This window comes from Salmo salar, chromosome 11 (genome assembly GCF_965601325.2).
Source record: "Salmo salar chromosome 11, fSalSal1, whole genome shotgun sequence".
Classification (NCBI taxonomy): Eukaryota; Metazoa; Chordata; class Actinopteri; order Salmoniformes; family Salmonidae; genus Salmo; species Salmo salar.
The window spans coordinates 92,972,270-92,993,623 of record NC_138301.1 but is presented as its reverse complement, the minus strand read 5'-3'; the positions used below and the strand labels follow the sequence as shown (position 1 = coordinate 92,993,623).

At 44.8% G+C, this 21,354-nt stretch overlaps 1 protein-coding gene across 3 annotated transcripts in view; it reads right to left on the bottom strand.

Moving 5' to 3' along the window:
* LOC106563161 (RIMS-binding protein 2) overlaps nt 1–21,354 on the bottom strand; it is a 91,113-nt gene that overhangs the window by 6,042 nt on the left and 63,717 nt on the right. For 2 of the 3 annotated variants that reach the window (XM_082958144.1, XM_082958145.1), the window contains 14 exons: nt 20,704–20,754; nt 15,638–15,842; nt 14,432–14,583; nt 13,979–14,058; nt 12,070–12,179; nt 10,048–10,863; nt 9,814–9,837; nt 8,532–8,683; nt 3,586–4,392; nt 3,322–3,477; nt 3,050–3,196; nt 2,661–2,766; nt 672–841; nt 308–485 (listed from right to left, as the gene is read on the bottom strand). In XM_082958144.1, coding sequence (XP_082814270.1) covers nt 308–485; nt 672–841; nt 2,661–2,766; nt 3,050–3,196; nt 3,322–3,477; nt 3,586–4,392; nt 8,532–8,683; nt 9,814–9,837; nt 10,048–10,863; nt 12,070–12,179; nt 13,979–14,058; nt 14,432–14,583; nt 15,638–15,842; nt 20,704–20,754 — 3,154 coding nt within the window. The remainder of the gene's footprint in view (nt 1–307; nt 486–671; nt 842–2,660; nt 2,767–3,049; nt 3,197–3,321; nt 3,478–3,585; nt 4,393–8,531; nt 8,684–9,813; nt 9,838–10,047; nt 10,864–12,069; nt 12,180–13,978; nt 14,059–14,431; nt 14,584–15,637; nt 15,843–20,703; nt 20,755–21,354) is intronic. The other variant, XM_045689949.2, reaches the window with a different exon arrangement.

Genomic DNA, 21,354 nt, shown 5'->3' with positions numbered 1-21,354 from the left:
GAGGAAACAAGAGGACACTCCAGGAGGTGATATAGTGACAGATGTGTGTAGAGTCACAGAGAGATACGTGTGCCCTGCCCAGTGTGTTACCTATGGTGAGTTCGTAAATTCCGATCTACTCCGAGAGTGAAATGCTCTGAATTTACAAACAACCCAGAGCACACTCTGACACACTGGAGGCAATTTACGAACACACCCCTAGAAAAAGAATACATGGGTACAGTCAAAATGGCTGCCAGTCCACCTATTATGGAATCATTGACTTGAATGAGGATGTCTGTTCTACTTATTCTAGTTATGTGGTTACCTATTCCTACTTTATCCACTGGTGTGTTGAGCGGGAGGAAGCCCTGCTTGATGAGCTGGTCCATGGTCTCCTCGTCCTCAGCCCTGATCTCTGACACCATGTTGCAGGGCAAGAGCCCCATCCTGCCTCCCCTGATCTCCCCTCGGTAGAAACCATCTGTGTCCTTATCACCATATACCTGGAACAGACAGACAGAGAGAGAGAGAGAGAGAGAGAAGAAAAGAGTGAGAGAAAGCGCAACAAAAGAGACGAGAGAGGGAACGAAAGTAATTTTTATGTTGTACATCAATGTTGTACCTCAATGTTTTCAAACACAAGCACAATATCTCAAATTGTATGGCCTAGCCCTGTGTGTGACACCAACCCTAATGATCTGGCCCTCTTTGAAGGGCAGTTCCTCATCTGCTGCGTCCGGGTTGGGAGACATGGACAGGGGGTCGTAGTCAAACAGAGCCACAAAGATCCGGAACGATTCCTCTGGTTCCGACTCATCGTAGTTAGGAGGGGAGCGGCGTTCCCGGTCCCTGTATCCCTCTTAAACACGTGAGAGAGAGAGAAGAACACATCCACCTGCATCTCATGGGGTCACAGTCTATGGCTTTATGTTACTCTGACATTAAATTACATTAATCATAGATTCATATAGCATGATAAACACAAATCTATATTTTGACTGAGTTTGGCAACTCAGTAACACTAGTGAGTAGTAGGGAGGCAAGTTACGCATGCTATTGTGCATGGACTAAATGAGGGGAAGAGGCATATACAGACAGGTGTATTGTTTACAAGTGTTTGACAAGTGAGAGAGCCAAACCATTTAGGTGACCATGCAGTACTACATAATGGATTGAGCTTGCTTCGTCAAACCAACACTTCATTTTGTAGCATGCTAGCAGAATTCTGTGGTCAATCCATCAATTGGTCCCATTATCAGCACAAAAGTATATCACGTTATGTACATCCGTCTGACACCACATATGGTGGATGGAGATTGGATGGAGATTGGATGGAGATTGGATAGCAAGCCGGTTGTGATGGGTTATAAGAACATGGTAGACACCATAGACAAAAACACTATGACACACAGCAACACACACACAGAAACGAGCACATAGACCACAAGACTCTGAGTTAAGCATGCCTACTATTGAACCCTGGGGTAGTGATCTGACTATCGTATTAGGCTCCTCTAAAGTACGCTGGGCCTACAGTTTGTCCAAAGACAACTCGCTGTCTGTCCTTCAGTTGACCCCTTGCTTAGAAACGATAAAATAAGACCAGGCCATCAGCAAAGTAAACATATGAAATCCCAAACAAACAAATGAGTTTGTCTCTATGTAAGATGTAAACATTTATTTTCACTATAACTTTCTGTAACAGTCATTGAGTTTGCTCAGCAAGGACAGCATTGCTATATAATTGTGTCTTCAGCAACCATGACTCCTCCCACCCAGTCATGCATAATAACCCCAGTAAAAGTGTGGTGGGGGAGGTTAGATTGAGAGGGAGAAGGGTTTAGCAGGCATCTGATGGAGTTCAGTGCAAGGGAGGGAGGGGAGAAGCATTCTCTGAGCAGCAGTCATTCCAATCCGCAACATTGGGTGGCCAACATGGGCCCAGTGTGGCTCAGTGAGCCGCCATTTTGGTGCAGTGCAGTGGATCATGCTAGGCGTTCTGAGGCATGTTAAGCCACTCGTTGATGTCACTACTGTTCTCTCCACTAGCACTGGTGGCTTTTGGCAGTGCTTTGGCAGAGGAGCGAGGGAGAAACCACTGCACGTACCATTATAGGAAGGCTTGGCGCCCGTGGGGTGTCGGCGGGACGACCATGTCCTGTGCCGTGCTACACTGCCATAGTAAACATCCTCCGTGATGGATGAGAGGTTCCCATCACTGTTACTCTCTGTGGTTATCTCTACAGGAAACACCAATCAGATGGTGGTGGTTAAAGCGCGCAGGTCACTCATTGGTTGGTTCGTTCTAAGGTCTCTTCCCGTCATAACCTTGATAATCCTAACATATCGCTGGCCATAAACAGAGACATCAAAAGCAGTTTTTTATAATTGGAATATTCATTGAAATTTGATAAATGTGTCTGTGTCCACTGTCACCCTAGCAGCCAGGGAACTTTCTAGTAGCTGATAATACTGTGTTGATTGACTTCTATAAGTATGCTGTCAGTACTTGGAAGGCATGAACATGGTTCAAAGACACAGAGGTGATCTGTAGAAACCGAGGAGCTCATGGAGGATTATAACAGGAAGCAGAATATCTACTGGGGCACGGAGAACATCAAAGCACAAAAAGACTAAAATACCCAGAGTCCTCTCTGTGTTCATGTAACCCTACTGACCAATGGAGGGCACCATGAGAGGGCGTCTCTGGGGCTGTGGACCGTCTCGGGACATTCTTCTCCCCGTCTCCCGATCCAGCCGACCCCCAGAGAGGGTGTTCCCAATCTTAAAAAGATCCCACAAAAACGGTCTTAATATTCCCACAACTAGCAAAAATGACTTCCATGCATGTCATTGCTCCAAATAAAGGAGAATGTGAAGGTCAATCAATCAAACAAGCCTGAGTAAAGTGTCCTACTGTAGACACATGGCTCGACACGTGCCATATCATCCAACAGTAATAAAGGGGTTTGCATGCTTGCTTGTTTCCATTGTACGAGTTGTAATCAGAACCAAACTCAATTTTTAAATGTAACATTTCAATGTTGAGCAGATTTGGTATTCCTACCTTGAGTGCATTGTGGGAGTTGCGTCGTCGTCCCTCCTCCAGCTGCATCTCAGAGTAGAGCTCCTCCTCATCCTCCTCCATGATGTCAGAAAGGTCAGAGCCCCGGCTGCTGTCACTGTGGTACTCCTCACTGTGGCTGTAGTGGGCCTGACACACACACACACACACACACACGCAAACACAAAAGGTGTGAAATCATACCAGGATATACAGCATCTGCACAAAACTATGGAGATGCGTGTATGTTCGATCCTTTTTATTCTGTGTCTTACCGGCCTGCCCAGCTCGGACCCTCTGAGAAACTCATCCACTGAGGCCCCCTGTCTCCTGCGGCTTCGACCATACCCTTCCTCATCCTCCTCCTCCTCATCTGAGTTCTGTTGGTGGAAGGCCTGGCACTGCTCATTGTAGACGACTCTCCTCTCCATCTAACCCAACCAATAGGCAGATATGTGTAATTTAATTCAACAGAAAAATGATCAGACTAGAGCTCTAACCAGGGTATCATTGATTGACTTTATGTATGAATGACTCACTCTGCCACTCTCTGCAGCCACCCTCTGTGCTGCCTTGCGGGCGATGGCTTTGGCCATTTGGTCTGGGATGGGGGTTCCCCTGGGCTGGGGCAGGATCCTCTGGGGGGAGGGTGAGCGCAGGTTAGCAGAGGGGGGTGCCTCCAGGGTGTGCCCGTGCATGGGGGTAGGAGGAGGCTGGCCGGAGGGGGAGCAGGTAGGGTCCCAGGGCTGGCTGGGGATTCCCCCATGGTGGGCCACCTGCTCTTTCGGTTCCAGGTCTCTGGCACTAACTGGTCTCTGGTGGAGCTGGGGGGGGGGGTGAGGCAGCAGGGGTAAGCGGTGCTGGGGCATTGGGTGAGGTGGGTGAGGCTGGAGGTGCAGTGGCTGTGGAGGACCACCAGGGTGAGGGGGGTGAGGCTGTAGGTGAGTCTGGGGCTGGGAGACAGGATGAGGTTGCAGGGGTTGGAGGTGTGGCTGGGACTGAGGGTGAGGAGGGTGGTTAGGGAGGGGTTGTCCGTGAGGCAGGGGTGAGAGAGGCTGGGGGTGAGGCATGGGTAGTTGGGGGTGGGGGAGGTGAGGTGACTGGAGGTGGGATGGGGGGGCATGGGGGTGAGGTGGAGGAGGCCCTGCGTGTAGGTGCGGAGGGGGCAGGGGGGCAGTGTGAGGAAGAGGCACCAGTAGGTTGTTTGGAATGGGGGCGACTTGGGAGTCCTGGGACTCTCCCTGTGCTGACAACGTCCTGACGATGACCTCCCTGGCCTCCAGACACTGGATCCTGTTCAGCTCCACTGTTACATAGTCAGCCAGGGGGTACAACACCTCCGCTATCTGACAGGAAGCACAACACACATAACTTGGGTTGGAGACAGTTGACATTCAATTAATTGTTGCATTCCTTTCAACTGTTTTCACCTCTATTGCTCTTACATTCAGAGCAAAGTCCACTACTATAGACACAGTTTAACTAACACAGACCCTGTGCAAATCTACAAAGGGAGGATGTCAATATTTATGTTCACCAGCAGAAGGAGGGAGAGTGCTTTCTAGGGTTTTCACAGGCGCTTGTATCCTGAACAAAAATATAAACACAATATGCAACTATTTCAAAGATTTTACTGAGTTAAAGTTCATATAAGGAAATCAGTCAATTGAAATGAATTCATTAGGCCCTAATTTATGGATTTCACATGAATGGGAAGGGGTGCAGCATGGGTTGGCCTTGGAGGGCTTTAAGCCCACCCAATTGGAAGCCAGGCCCTCCCACTGGGGAGCCAGGCCCAGCCAATCAGAATGAGGTTTTACACCGAATTCTTTTTTTTTTTACAGACAGAAATACTCCTCAGAACCACCATTAACCACCCCTCAGACGATCCTGCAGGTGAAGCCGGATGTGGAGGTCCTGGGCTGGCGTGGTTACAAAATTCTCCTGGGCTGGCGTGGTACTGCAAAATTCTCAAAAACGACGTCGGAGGCAGCATATGGTAGAGAAATAAACATTCAATTCTCTGGCAACAGACATTCCTGCAGTCAGCATGCCAATTGCACACTCCTTCAAAACTTGAGACATCCCTGGCATTGCGTTGTGTGACAAAACTGCTTATTTTAAAGTGTCCTTTTTATTGTCCCCAGCACAAGGGGCACCTGTGTAATGATCATACTATTTAATCAGCTTCTTGATATGCACACCTGTCAGCTGGATGGATTATCTTGGCAAAGGAGAGATGCTCACAAACAGGGATGTAAACAATTTTACCATCTACTCCAATGTCAAAATGGAAGATAATTCAAACTTTTTTTTAAAGACAAAAGGAAAATAATATAATACACTATATCTTGATTGGATAAGTATTCAACCCCCTGAGTCAATACTTGTTAGAATCATCTTTTGCAGCGATTACAGCTGTGAGTCTTTTGGGGTAAGTCTATAAGAGCTTTGCACACCTGCCCATTATTCTTTTTTAAACTCTTCAAGCTCTGTCAAGTTGGTTGTTGATTACTAGACAGCCATTTTCAAGTAACCAACAATGCAGTTTTAATAAAAAAGAACTGTTAAGTAAAAAAATTGATAAGTAAAAAATTGAAAATAAAAGTAAGGCTATAGCGAGGCTATATACAGGGGGTACCGGTACAGAGTCAATGTGCGGGGCACCGGTTAGTCGAGCTAATTGAGGTAATATGCACATGTAGGTAGAGTTAAAGTGACTATGCATAAATAATAAACATAGACTAGCAGCAGCATAAAAGAGGGGTCTGGGTAGCCCTTTGATTAGCTGTTCAGGAGTCTTATGGCTTGGGGTAGAAGCTGTTAAGAAGCCCTTTGGACCTAGACTTGGCGCTCCGGTACCGCTTGCCATGTGGTAGCAGAGAGAACAGTCTATGACTAGGGTGGCTGGAGTCTTTGACAATTTTTAGGGCCTTCTTCTGACACCGCCTGGTATAGAGGTCCTGGATGGCAGGAAGCTTGGCCCCAGTGATGTACTGGGCCGTACGCACTACCCTCTGTAGTGCCTTGCGGTCGGAGGTCGAGCAGTTGCCATACCAGGCAGTGATGCAACCGGTCAGGATGCTCTCGATTGTGCAGCTGTAGAACCTTTTGAGGATCTGAGGACTCATGCCAAATCTTTTCAGTCTCCTGAGGGGGAATAGGTTTTGTTGTGCCCTCTTCATAACCATCTTAGTGTGTTTGGACCATTATAGTTTGTTGGTGATGTGGACACCAAGGAACTTGAAACTCTCAACCTGCTCCACTACAGCCCCGTAGTCTAGATCTATTACTGAATAATGTGGCAATTAATTGAGGAGACTAAACTGCTGGGTGTAACCCTTGATAGCAAGCTATCATCGTCAAAACATAAAGACTCAATGGGAAGAAGTCAGTCCATGATAAGACGTTGCTCTGCTTTCTTGACATCTAAATCAACCAGGCAGGTTGTCTCCCCTGGACTACTGCCCAGTTGTGTGGTCATGTGCAGCAAATAAGAACATTGGAGAATTGCCGTTGGTCCAGAACAGAGCAGCATGTAATGCACATAGATGTGTACATGGAGGGTGAATGTCAGTGGTGCGCATGTCAATCTCTCCCAGCTCAAAGTTGAGGAGAGATTGACTGCATCACTATTGGTCTTTGTGCGAAGTGTTGGTGCGAGGTGTTAAAGGTACTGAACTGTCTGTTCAAGCAGTTGGACCACAGTTCGGATACTCATGAGTACCACACAAGACATGCAACCAGAGGTCTCTTCACAGTCCCCCGGTCCAGAACAGAGCCTGGGAAACGGACAGTATTAAATAGAGCCTTGACTACATGTTACTCTGTCACCCCAGGTAACTCAAGCTGGCAATAAAAACAGATAAAAAACACATAAAATAACACCCACATTTTTGTTTATACTGAACAAAAATATAAATGCAACATGCAACAATTTCAAAGATGTTACTGAGTTACAGTTACAATAAGGAAATCAGTCAATTTAAATAAATTTGTTAGGCCCTAATCTATGAACTTCATGACTGCTGAGCAGGGGAGCTGCCATGGGTGGCCATAGGGCCATCCACTTGGGAGCCAGGCCCAGCCAATCAGAATACGTTTTATTACCACAAAAGGTCTTTATTACAGAAATAAATACTCTGTTTCATCAGCTGTCCAGGTGGCTGGTCTTAGACGATCCCGCAGGTGAAGAAGCTGGATGTGGAGGTCCTGGGCTGGCGTGGTTACAGTTGGTCTGCGGTTGTGCGGCCGGTTGACGTACTGTCAAATTCTGTGCTTAGCTCTATTACGTTTATTTTTACCCTAATAAAACTCCCTAGTTCTTGCCGATGATGAGCATATCCATAACATGATACAGCCACCACTATGCTTGAAAATATGAAGAGTGTTACTCAGTGATGTGTTGTGTTGGATTTGCCCCAAACATAATACTTTGTATTTAGGACAAAAAGGGTATTTCTTTGCCGCATATTTTGTAGTATTACTTTAGTGCCTAATTACAAACAGGATGCATGTTTTGGAATATCTTTATTCTGTACAGGTTTCTTACTTTTCATTCTGTCATTTACATTAGTATTGTGGAGTAACTACAATGTTGTTAATCCATACTCAGGTTTTTCCTGTCACAGCCATTCAACTCTGTAACTGCTTTAAAGACACCATTGGCCTCATGGTGAAATCCCTGAGCGGTTTCCTTCCTCTCCGGCAACTGAGTTAGGAAGGATGCCTGTATATTTGTAGTGACTGGGTGTATTCCTATACCATTCAAAGCGTAATTATTAACTTCACCATGCTCAAAGGACTATTCAGTGTCTGCTTTTTATTTATTTACCCATCTACCAATAGGTGCCCTTCTTTGTGTGGCATTGGAAATCTTCCCTGGTCTTTGTGGTTGATTCTGTGCTTGAAATTCACTACTCAACTGAGGGACTTTACAGATAATTGTATGTGTGGGGTACAGAGATGAGGTAATCATTCAAAAATCATGTTAAACACTATTATTGCACATAGAGTCCATTCAACGTATTATGTGACTTGTTAAGCACATTTTTACTCATTACCTTATTTCGTTTTGCCATGACAAAAGGGTTTGAATGCTTATTGACTCGAGACATTTCAGCTTTTCATTTTTAATGACATTTGTAAACATTTCTTGAAACATAATTCCACTTTGACATTGTGGGGTATTGTGTGTAGATCAGTGGCACAACAACAATGACATGATTACACACATACGTCACGTACTCTGACACTGTAGTTCACTCACTCTCACATAGTGCATACTTTCTCCCTCACTTCTTTGTCACTTAGGGTATTCCCTTACTCACCTGTCATTTTGCGCACAGTTACTGACTCACTCTCTGTCCCTTAGTGCACATACTCACCCACTCCCTCACTCACCCTCTGACATTTAATGCACACTCCCTCACTCACCCTCTGACCTTCACTGCACACTCTCTCAACCACCCACTCTCTCACTCACCCTCTGTCCTTTAGTGCAGACGGCATATCCGATGACGCTGGCTCCATTGGAGGTTCCGGTGGGTGAGAGGACAGGGGGCTTCCAGCGCACCTGCAGGACCCCTGGGGCCTGGCCACACTGCACCTGCACCTCCTGAGGGGGTAATGGGGGGCCTGGAGGGGGGATGAAATATTAGATACTGTCTACACAGGTTTTACACACACAAACAGGGAGGGAGTGGAGGTGAGTGGAGCACTCATGAGACACCAAGTGCTGTTAACTTGTTTAATCCCATCTCTTTCTGTTGTGAATTACATGATTGTGTCATGTCTATAATACACAAAGCAGTTCCCTTTCCCAATGTTGGTTGCATACACCAATTAAATCACAATTTAAATGTCATGCAATATCTGGTCAATTTTGAGTGGATTGTTTTGAGAGTGAATCCCAAATGCATGAAACGTCTTATCTTGCTAAAATCAAACTCTTTGTAATGTCACTCAAACAGATAAAAGTGCATTTATCGATATAGTACTCATAAGCTAAGCTTTTTGGAATACAAGTGTATTTATCGATATAGCATTTATAAGCTAAGCTATTTGGAATGTTTTATGTGCAGCATTGCCCTGTTGCTTGCCATGTATTGTATGATGAAAATAATGAAAGTAGAAGGCACAAAGGGAGACCCAAGGCCACCTGAAAGCATGAATGTGTGTGTTAGTGTGAATGCATGTGTGCATGTTTGTGTGTGTGTGCATGGGTCTGTGTGGCCTACCGTCTATATAGTCTGTCTATGTGTGTCTGTCAATGTTTGTGTCTGTGTGTGTCTTATGTGTGAGAGGCGTCAGTGTGAGTTGAATGAGTACAGCCTGTTCTCTCCTGGTTCACTGGGTACACCATGCAGGACGTCACAGTGATGTCACAGCTCAGGCAGAGGGAAATGCACACGGATACTGATGTGCACATCTCAGTTAAGGATCGAGTGGGAGGGAGTTACTTCGGCAGCTTTAGGGTTGTGTCCCAAATGGTATCATATTCCCTGTATAGTCTACTACTTTTGACCAGGGCTCTGGTTAAAACTAGTGTACTATATAGCGAATAGTTGGCTATTTGGGAAGTACCCTTAATTTATAATGTATATTAGCATCAAGCCGATGGCAGGGAAAAGCTGAGGAAGTTACTCATAATCGTTTCTTAGGTTTTAAAGTGCTGCTAGCTTGTTTTCATTCAATGTGTCAGTTACCCATGCCAATCAAAAACTACTTCCTACTTTTCCCATAAACAAACTGGTCTTCCTTCTGACCTGATCTGGAATATGGTCCAGGACCTGGACAAAACATAACAGACATACATGGCACGGGTAAAGACATGAGTTATCTATCTATTTTAAATGGTCTATATCTAAAGTCCAATGGACTTTTATCCAACCTTTCCATAACACATTATAGATGACAGAAAAACAATGTATTGGACAAAATAACATATAACATATGTTGGACAAAAGATCCAGTTAGACTTAAGAAGAACCAAGCCTCACCAGCAGCTTGTGTGCAGAACTCCACTGCAGTCTCCTTCTTCTCCCTCTGCTCCATGAGCAGTTGCCATGGCACCTGGTGTGGCCGGGCCACCACCCTCACCTTGTACACCGTCATGGCCTTGAGGTTGACGAAGCGCAGTCTGTACCTCCCCGGCCGCACCACCGCATGCTCCGCCCCATCCAGGAACACTGTGTGCCCATAGTTACTGTTGCTGGGCAACCAGGAGAGCTCGGCCGAGTCGCGCAGGATGTCGTCCACACGCAGGCCGTATGGCGCCACCACCACGTTGGCTCCCACCATCAGGGTGCAGCGCAGCTCGTCCGACAGTCCCCTGTCTGTTACACTCTGCACGGACACGCGGTGCGTATACGTGTCCAGATCCAGCTTCTCCAACAAAGACTTGGTCCTGCCCCCGTAGGGCACGCTGGCACGCACCTCACCATCCACCAGCACGTTGTAGCAGCTGATGTTTCCCCAGCCCAGAGTCACCATGGGGGGCTCCCAGGCCACAATGACGCTACGGGCCAACTGCTTGATTAGGGTGATCCTCCGGGGGTAAGGCACAATGTCATCAGACAGATCCTCAGGATCTAGGGGGCCTGTGCCGTTACTGCAGGGGCCCAGTGGGTTGGTGGAGCCCAGTAGCCCATCCTGAGGGGGCCCTCCATCCGCCCCCATTAGGCCAAGGGAGGTATTGTCCAGAGAGCCCAGGTCCTCCCCTGTGTCCCCTGGCTGGATGGATGGTTTCTCCTTGTCTTGGACAAACTCCACAAAGTTGGAGGGGACCAGCCCTCGCTGGCCATCCAGCAGCTCCCCTGGAGCACACGAAGACAGAGACAGAAAGAGATGCTTACTTTATTATCAAGAAAATACAAACTCACAACCCTATGTCTTCAAATTCCTCTATTAATCTCGTCCCAAAACATACAGTATATTCCAAATAATTAAATGAAAAAGTACCTTTAGAATGTATAGAGGAATGTCTAATATATTTATATGGCAATGAGGTATGTAAAGACGAGATCAAAAGAGTTGAATATGGATATTTCAATTGTCAACAACATGTAATATCACTCAGTATTAGCTGGCTGTGAAGATTTTATTGAGTGATTATTCAGGCAGACACAGTAACACCTTCCAGGAACCCTGTTCTGTTCTGTTCTGATACACAGCAGCCTGATGGTAAAGACACCAGTCTCGCACGGCTGTCTCAGGGGGAATCTATGTAACGCTCAAGCCTTTAATGATGCCTGCTGCAAATGTTACCATCAGCTAAAAATAGACCATCTCATTAGTGAAACAAGAGAAAGAAAAATAATGAATCGATAGCAAGTGTGATCTGTGAGTGTGAGTACTACTGGTGTGGAAAGAGAGACTCTGTGGTGCCCGTCCCCAAGGTTGGGACAGTTCTCTTGAGTCAAACAGAGAAGGTAGGAATATGATGTCATCAATTTCTCCAGGAAGTACAGGGGTGAAAAAAACAATTCCTGCACAATGGAGAGGGTGCGTATGAAATCGCACCCAGTTCACTATAGTGACTATAGCCTCTTTCTCTCATCAGTACTGTACTTGCTTTTCAAAGTCCTCTCTATCTTGTAATTCCAGTCAGTACATTAGTGAGGCTGGGAGGCCCTAGATGGCTCTCCATTTGCAGGGGAATATGTCTGTGATTAATCAGAGCCCTTTTGCCGTATTAGCCTTCTAGCTACAGGGATCAGGCTGCATCTTGAGAACAGCTTGGTCTGAGCCCCAGTATCCCTGTGGTAAATACAAACACCATCCATCTCCAAGCAGCCAGGCAGGCAGGAGCTAGGCTAACACTAGGCAAACTCACCCACCACCAACACCACCACCCATGGCAGCTAGTGATGACTCACCAGAGCTGCTGAAGCAGGCTGTAATCTGTGCCAGGGATGCTAGGAGGATTAGCGTAGCCATGGATGGAAAAGCCTTCATAATGCTAATGAGATTGCATATGTTGCTAGTGGTGAAGTGTGTAGTAACCCTGGATTCCCTCTCACCTTCGTAGAAGCCGTCGTCATCCATCGTGCCGTACACATACAGGTACTTCCCAGCCACCAGGGGGAGCTCTGCCTCTGGGTGCTCATTAGGTCCATCATAAGGGTTGTAACTACACAACAAGAGAGGGGAGGGTTCAACATACAGTACCAGTCAAAAGTTTGGACACACATACTCATTCCAGAGTTTTTCTTCATTTTACTATTTTCTACATTGTACTTAATAGTGAAGACATCAAAACTATGAAATAACATATGGAATCATGTATTAACCAAAAAAAGTGTTAAACAAATGAAAACATGTTATATTTGACATTCTTCAATGTAGCCACCCTTTGCCTTGATGACAGCTTTGCACACTTGGCATTCTCTCAACCAGCTTCATGAGGTAGTCACCTAGAATTCATTTAAATTAACAGGTGTGCCTCATTAAAAGTTAATTTGTGGAATTAATTTCCTTCTTAATTCGTTTGAGCCAATCAGTTGTGTTGTGACAAGGTAGGTGTGGTATACAGAAGATAGCCCTATTTGGTAAAAGACCAAGTCCATATTATGGCAAGAACAGCTCAAATAAGCAAAGAGAAACGACAGTCCATCATTACTTGAAGACATGAAGGTCAGACAATCAGGAAAATTTCAGAACTTTGAAAGTTTCTTCAAGTGCAGTCACAAAAACTATCAAGCGCTATAATGAAACTGGCTCTCATGAGGACCGCCACAGGAAAGGAAGACCCAGAGTTATCTCTGCTGCAGAGGATACGCTAACTGCACCTCAGATTGCTGCTCAAATAAATGCTTTACAGAGTTCAAGTAACAAACACATTTCAACATCAACTGTTCAGAGGAGACTGCGTGAATCAGGCCTTCATGGTGGAATTGCTGCAAAAAAACACTACTAAAGTACACCAATTATAAGAAGACTTGCTTGGGCCAAGAAACATGAGCAATGGACATTAGACCGGTGAAAAGCTGTCCTTTGTTCTGATGAGTCCAAATTTGAGATATTTAGTTCCAACCGCCGTGTCTTTGTGAGACGGAGAGTAGGTGAACGGATGAACTCTGCATGTGTGGTTCCCACCGTGAAGCATGGAAGAGGAGGCGTGATGGTGTGGGGGTACTTTGCTGGTTACATTGGCAGTGATTTATTTAGAATTAAAGGAACACTTAACCATCATGGCTACCACAGCATTCTGCAGTGATACTCCATTTCATCTGGTTTTTGCTTAGTGGGACTCATTTGTTTTTCAATAGGACAATGACCCAACACACCTTCAGGCTGTGTAAGGGCTATTTGACCAAGAAGGAGCGTGATGTAGTGCTGCATCAGATGACCTGGCCTTCACAATCATCCGACCTCAACCCAATTGAGATGGTTTGGGATGAGTTGGACCGCAGAGTGAAGGAAAAGCAGCCAACAGGTGCTCAACATATGTGGGAACTCATTCAAGACTGTTGGAAAAGCATTACAGGTGAAGCTGGTTGAGAGAATGCCAAGAGTGTGCAACGCTGTCATCAAGGCAAAAGGTGGCTACTTTGAAGAATCTAAAATCTAAAACATATTTTGATTTGTTTAACACTTTTTTGGTTACTACATGATTTCATATGTGTTATTTCATAGTGTTGATGTCTTCACTATTATTCTACAATGTAGAAAACAGTACAAATAAAGAAAAACCCTTCATCAGTAGGTGGGTCCAAACTTTTGACTGGTACTGTAGATGTGCTCCTGACTACAATATATACTACAAGATGTTTATGGAGAAAATAGTGCTTCTGATGTGCATGTGGAGGTACTAAGTGATCTAGCACTGGTCCAGAGTGTTATGTGTGGATTTCTGGCGCTGCTCAGTGTCAGCAAGCTATACGTGATTCAGCTTTCCCAGGTGTTGTGTGACAGACCCACTGGTCTCACCTGTAGCGGGCAGTGCATAGACGGACTGTGCCAGTGTAGCGAGGCTTGGACCTGGGTGCACGGCGTATCTCATCCTCCATCTTGGGAAACACACGGGCAGGGAAGCAATCACAGAGTTGCATCTAAATACCATAACTCTGATCCATTGAGGCGAAACCAATTCAAACACAATGGTATGCTTATGATCATTGCCACTCATAATCATGTCTCCAGTGGAATGACTGATCTGACACAGAAAAACTTCCCAGCACTTTTATACTGTCTAGTTCTACTGTCTGACAATTGATGTTGCTGTCTGGTTCTAAACCAATTGGTTTTACAGCTATTGCTCAGCTGATGGCTATCAAGTGCTAGTATACAGCTCATCCATGAATAGCCCATCTCTTGAGCAATAGCACCCTCATGCTTTAGCAACTTTGTCTCTGTATGAGAAGAGAAGAGAGCAGGACCCACCTCTGAGGGGGTCGCCCGTCGCGGGCTGCTGGGGCAGCTCGTTGTCACGGGAGGGGGATTGACAGACAGCAGCTCCGGCCTGTCACTGTCTCCGATCTGCAGTGGGCGGAGGAACTTGGATATCAGCCGAGTGTTTGCTGAGCTCTCATCGCCTGGGAAACATCGATTTCCACACCAAATAAAGAGCATCTGTCATTCCTTCTGCTCTCATTCATGGCACAGCTATTGATTTCGTGTTCAGGGGAGTACACAGCAAACACTCTTTATGGCCAGGACCTGGCTCTGCTCTCTGCCTGACACATCTGCAAGGCATTTCTCTGATGCTTAACACTCTCTAAAGACATTACTGACACGGAACGGGACACTACCATCACGGAGTTCTAGCAGCCACACCTCTACACAAAGCCATGCCTAGGTAATTTCCCATCTTAGACAAAAATATAAAATTTGAATTCTTGGTGGTTAGATTTGGTTCATCATGCTACCAGATTACAACAGTACAGTAGCATTCTCACTGCAGTAAAGCGAGAGAAGAGGATATCTAGAGCAGTATCTCAGAGGCTTCTGATCTACAGTATCTGCATCGATGATTCTGCTGTGTGTTCAACTGGCAGGTGGGGTTAGAATACGTGGGGTTAGAACGTGGGGTTAGAATACTAACGTGTTGATTCTCATTAGCAGATGTAACACAGTATCAGCCCGCTGATCAATGAGCTGTGTCATTGATCATGAATAAAGCAGCATTTCTTCCATTTCCAGTGATCCAGACTGGCCTTGAAGCCTGTTCTGCTGAGATGGACTGAAGTAAAAGCGGGGCCTTACTGTGGCTCACACCAGCCCGTTTAGTTGCCAACTTTCCCTGTCTTTCTCCCACTCTCCCAACCTCAGCCCACAGGGTTCTGGCAAAGGTCATTGTTGTGACAACTAGATTAAACGACTGTCTCGTTCAATTTTGAATTCATTAATTACCCAGGCATAATGACTGACTGAGAGCCTCCTCGTCTGGAGCACAAACATGGGTGTGCACATAGACTTTCAGAACTGTCTTTTGGTCTTGATTGATGAGATACAATGTTTGAATAAAATGCCAGACATGATGTATATACTTTTATTCTCTAGTGATAAGAACTTTTCTGCTTCATATCTATGTCATCTGACACCATAATGTTTTCTCAGAGGGCAGCGTTGGGAGTTGGGAGTGCTCACCTTTCCCTGCCTGGGCTGCCAGTCCGTTGAGGATTTGGGAGAGTTTATTTTCCGGGTGAAAGGGAACGTCGTGTTTGGAGAAAGGCTCAGTGCTGAGGATGTCTACAGTATCCGCCTCCAGACGGAAATCCTCCAGGTCCTTGGACAGCTGGCCAAAACGTTCAGTCTGTGACCTGCATTTCAGCTCCAGGTCGCGAACCTTGACCTTCCGTAGACAGGGATGTGTGGAGGAGAGAGATATGGACACAAACGGTCAATGGAAGGAGGGTTTCTGGGTTCCTATGTAGCAAATCTTTAGAACTATATTGCAAGGAAATGCATGTTTTATGTTAATAACATGTTAGTAATATACCACTACATGGATATGAGTTAAACTAATCATTGGCTTAAATCCTTTACTAGTGCTGCAGATCGCAAGCTGAACCAATTATGGCACGGGATCCCAAAAGAGCCATTTCTAGCTTAGAACAGCTCATTCATATCAAAAACACTGCCTGCCGAGTAATCAAAGGATCTGGAAGTAGAGGCTGTGCAACGCTGATACACTTTGATAACAAAGGCCAAGCAGTGTGACGAGTTAAGAGGCTTATAAAAGTATGTACTTTAAAGACATTATCTAAGCAGCTCCGAGATTACATTTAGAGCCTTGAGTTAACAACCGTTGGGTTTTCTCTGAAAGCTACAAGACTGAAACACCATGGCCTGCACAGGAAGAGATAAGGCAAGCCAGGGTCCTAGTCACGAGGAAAGTTGGTTTCACCCAGCGATAAAACTAGAGAGTCAGAACACTTCAGAGTCAGAACACTCAGCTGCAAGATGGGCTGAGATACAGAAACTGAGGATGAATGAATAGCCATCGGGGAGCCACTACTTTGGTCTGATTGGTTTAAAAAGGAAACAAGGAAATCAAATGTGCTTGGATCTTACAGGACATCTGGTATTTGTCCCAAATGGCACCATATTCCCTATACAGTGCCTTGCAAAAGTATTCACCCCCCTTGACATTTTTCCTATTTTGTTGCATTACAACCTGTCATTTAAATTGATTTTTATTTGGAGTTCATGTAATAGACATACAAAAAATAGTGAAATGAAAAAAATTACTTGTTTAAAAAAATTCAAAAGAATTAAAACCGGAAAAGTGGTGCCTGCATTTGTATTCACTCCCTTTGCTATGAAGCCCCTAAATAAGATCTGGTGCAACCAATTACCTTCATAAGTCACATAATTAGTTAAATAAAGTCCACCTGTGTGCAATCGAAGTGTCACATGATCTGTCACATGATCTCAGTATATATACACCTGTTTTGAAAGGCCCCAGAGTTTGCAACACCACTAAGCAAGGGGCACCACCAAGCAAGCGGCACCATGAAGACCAAGGAGCTCTCCAAACTGGTCAGGAACAAAGTTGTGGAGAAGTACAGATCAGGGTTGGGTTATAAAAAAATATCAGAAACTTTGAACATCCCATGGAGCACCATTAAATCCATTATTAAAAAATTGAAAGAATATGGCACCACAACAAACCTGCCAAGAGAGGGCCGCCCACCAAAACTCATGGACCAGGCAAGGAGGGCATTAATCAGAGAGGCAACAAAGAAAACAAAGATAACACTGAAGAAGCTGCAAAGCTCCACAGCAGAGATTGGAGTATCTGTCTATAGGAACACTTTAAGCCGTACACTCCACAGAGTCGGGTTTACGGAAGAGTGGCCAGAAAAAAAGGCATTGCTTAAAGAAAAAAACAAGCAAACACGTTTGGTGTTCGCCAAAAGGCATGTGGGAGACTCCCCAAACATATGGAAGAAGGTACTCTGGTTAGATAAGACTAAAATGTAGCTTTTTGGCCATCAAGGAAAACGCTATGTCTGGCGCGAACCCAACACCTCTCATCACCACAGCATCATGCTGTTGGGATGTTTTTCATCGGCAGGGACTAGGAAACTGGTCACAATTGAAGGAATGATGGATGGAGCTAAATACAGGGAAATTCTTGAGGGAAACCTGTTTCAGTCTTCCACAGATTTGAGACTGTGACGAAGGTTCACCATCCAGCAATGACCCTAAGCATACTGCTAAAGCAACACTTGAGTGGTTTAAGGGGAAACATTTAAATGTCTTGGCCTAGTCAAAGCCCAGACCTCAATCCAATTGAGAATCTGTGGTATGACTTAAATATTGCTGTACACCAGCAGAACCCATCCAACTTGAAGGAGCTGGAGCAGTTTTGCCTTAAAGAATGGGTAAAAATCCCAGTGGCTAGATGTGCCAAGCTTATAGAGACATACCCCATGAGACTTGCAGCTGTAATTGCTACAAAAGGTGACTCTACAAAGTATTGACTTTGGGGGGGTGAATAGTTATGCATGCTCAAGTTTTCAATTTTTTTGTCTTATTTTGTAACGCCCTGGCCATAAAGGTTTTTTTTGTTCGTTATTTTGGTTTGGCCAGGGTGTTACATTGGGTGGGCATTCTTTGTTCTTTTTTCTAGGTTGGTTTGTTTAGTTGATTTTGGCCGTGTGGCTTCCAATCAGGCACAGCTGTAGTTTGTTGTTGCTGATTGGGAGTCACACATAAGTAGCCTGTTTTTCCTTTGGGTTTTTGTGGGTGATTGTTTCTGTTTAGTGCTTTCTGTTTCGTTGTTAGTACCTGACAGAACTGTCGGCTGTCATTTTGCTTATTTTGTCAAGTGTTCTCTTTTTGTATTAAAATTCATTCAAGATGAACACATCCCCCGCTGCACCTTGGTCTTTCTCTAACAATGGCCGTTACATATTTCTTGTTTGTTTCACCCCCCCCCCAAAAAAAATATCTTGCATCTTCAAAGTGGTAGGCATGTTGTGTAAATCAAATGATACAACCCCCCCCAAAAAATCTATTTTAATTCCAGGTTGTAAGGCAACAAAATACTGTAGGAATAATGCCAAGGGGGGTGAATACTTTCGCAAGCCACTGTATAGTGGACTACCATACAGTGCACTAATTTTGACCACCACCTGGTGTCCCAGGTCTAAATCAGTCCCTGATTAGAGTGGAACAATTAAAACATGCAGTGGAACTGGCTTGGAGGTCCAGAGTTGAGTTTGAGGGATATAGGGAATATGGTGTGATTTGGGACACAACCTTGGACTGGAGTACAGAGGATCTAAGGCAAAAGAGGATCTATAGTGTGATGCAGTACCAGCACTGGGCTCTGTTCATCTGATATACTTCAATTGAATACAATATTAGTATGTTTGATTGCCTAATTACCATACCTTTTCTAACTAATGCACTAATGTGAATTAGAGCCTAAGTGATTCACTGAGACTATTTAAAGGTTATAGGACGAATGTGACCATGGAGATGATGAACATTGGGGATTTTAGATGTTTCAGGTTAGGAAACATAAATACCTGCATTCTGTCCAAATGGTTCTGTTCAGACACAAAAGAAACACATAGAAACACACAATGACATTGAACAAAGATGAAAGAAAACAAACACCCAAATCAAACTGTTACACTGTATGAGATCAATGCATACGTAATACAGTAATCCATGCAAAATCATGTAAATAAATGAGAAAAGAGAACCATTACAAAACAAGTAAGAACGAGTCTCCCATGGGGAATATCAAATAACTTACAATAAATATAAAAAAATAAAATAAAAAACACCCAAAATCATAGCCAAGACAGTGTTGAGAACCATAAATGACGGAAAGGAACAATACTCATGTCCCTAGATAATCTTAGTGTCATCTCCTCTCTAGGTTAACTCGTTTTAACGCAGTAACTGAGCACGCTATTGGAGTTCTATGTGAACAGTGCCAGTCCTCCTAATGCATCTCCTCTACACTGTAGATATATTTCATCATCTGGATGGTTGCGTTTTGAATTTTGTCTGTAAAAGAGGTTTCTCCAGGAACCATTAGTGCCATGGCTGGTATGAGAGCTCCTGAGCTGAGCCTGAGCAATGGCGATGTGGAGCGGTCTCACTGAGTCGTAAAGGAGAGAGTTATGAGCAGGTTTTGCTGACCCAACTCTCTGTAAAAGTCTTCTATTCTCATTACAGCTAAAATCACCACTCAACGAAAGCCTCAAAAAGCTATATATACTGAACAAAAATATAAATGCAACATGCAACAATTTCAAAGATTTTACTGATTTTACAGTTCATAAAGGAAATCAGTGAATTGAAATACATTCATTAGGCCCTAATCTATGGCTTTCACATGACTGGGCAGGGGTGCAGCCATGGGTGGACCTGGGACAGCATAGGCCCACCAACTTGGAAGCCAGGCCCACCGACTGGGGAGCCAGGTCCAGCCAATCAGAATGAGTCCCTCCTCCAGACGATCCCACAGGCGAAGAAGCTGGATGTGGAAATATTGGGCTGGCGTGGTTACACGTGGTCTGTGGCTGTGAGGCCGGTTGGACGCACTACCAAATTCTCTAACACAACGTTGGAAGCAGCTTGTGGTAGAGAAATTAACGTTCAATGGCAACAGCTCTGGTGGACATTCATGTAGTCAGAATGCCAATTGCACGCTCCCTCAAAACGTAAGACTTCTGTGGCATTGTGTTGTGCGACAAAATTGCACATTTTAAAGGGGCCGCATATTGTCCCCAGCACAAGGTGCACCTGTGTAATGATCATGCCGTTTAATCAGCTTCTTGATATGCCTCACCTGTCAGCTGGATGGATTATCTTGGCAATGGAGACATGCTCACTAAGAGCGATATCAACAAATTTCTGCACAACAGTTTTGAGAAATTAGCTTTTTGTGCATGTGGAAAATGTCTGGTACAATTCACATGTTGCGTTTACATTTTTGTTGCTCAGTGTAAATACAGTATGGAGTATGACCTGGGATGAACCAGGCTTACCTCAAAACTCTAGCTTTTCATGAAAGGCAATATGGATTTGGTGGAATTCAAACAACACAATGGAGGTATTTTTCATATGCGTCAATGTGTCTTGCATACACAAACAAAACCACATATTAGTCAATTGACAGCCATTTTGAAAACAGCCACCGAAGCCATCCTCATTTTGCCCATTGGACCTCCATGTCCACTTACCTCTAACAGGTGGACCGCTCCCTCATGCTCTTTCTCAGCTTTAACCTGAGCCTGGAGAATACACAGAAACACAGTCATATACTGTAGGACCTGCAGGTGACACAATGAGCACTGCACAGTATCTCGCTGTCAGTGTTACATCAAACATACAAGTGGCATAGCTCTTGGTACACTGCAGACATACAGGTAACTGCCAAAGTAATGGAAACAGTATATTGAATGTAGGTGTTTCCACACAGGTGTGGTTCATTTACATTTACATTTACATTTAAGTCATTTAGCAGACGCTCTTATCCAGAGCGACTTACAAATTGGTGCATTCACCTTATAATATCCAGTGGAACAACCACTTTACAATAGTGCATCTAAATCTTTTAAGGGGGGGGTTAGAAGGATTACTTTATCCTATCCCAGGTATTCCTTGAAGAGGTGGGGTTTCAGGTGTCTCCGGAAGGTGGTGATTGACTCCGCTGTCCTGGCGTCGTGAGGGAGCTTGTTCCACCATTGGGGTGCCAGAGCAGCGAACAGTTTTGACTGGGCTGAGCGGGAACTGTGCTTCCTCAGAGGTAGGGAGGCGAGCAGGCCAGAGGTGGATGAACGGAGTGCCCTGGTTCCTGAGTTAATTAAGCAATTAACATCCTATCATGCTTA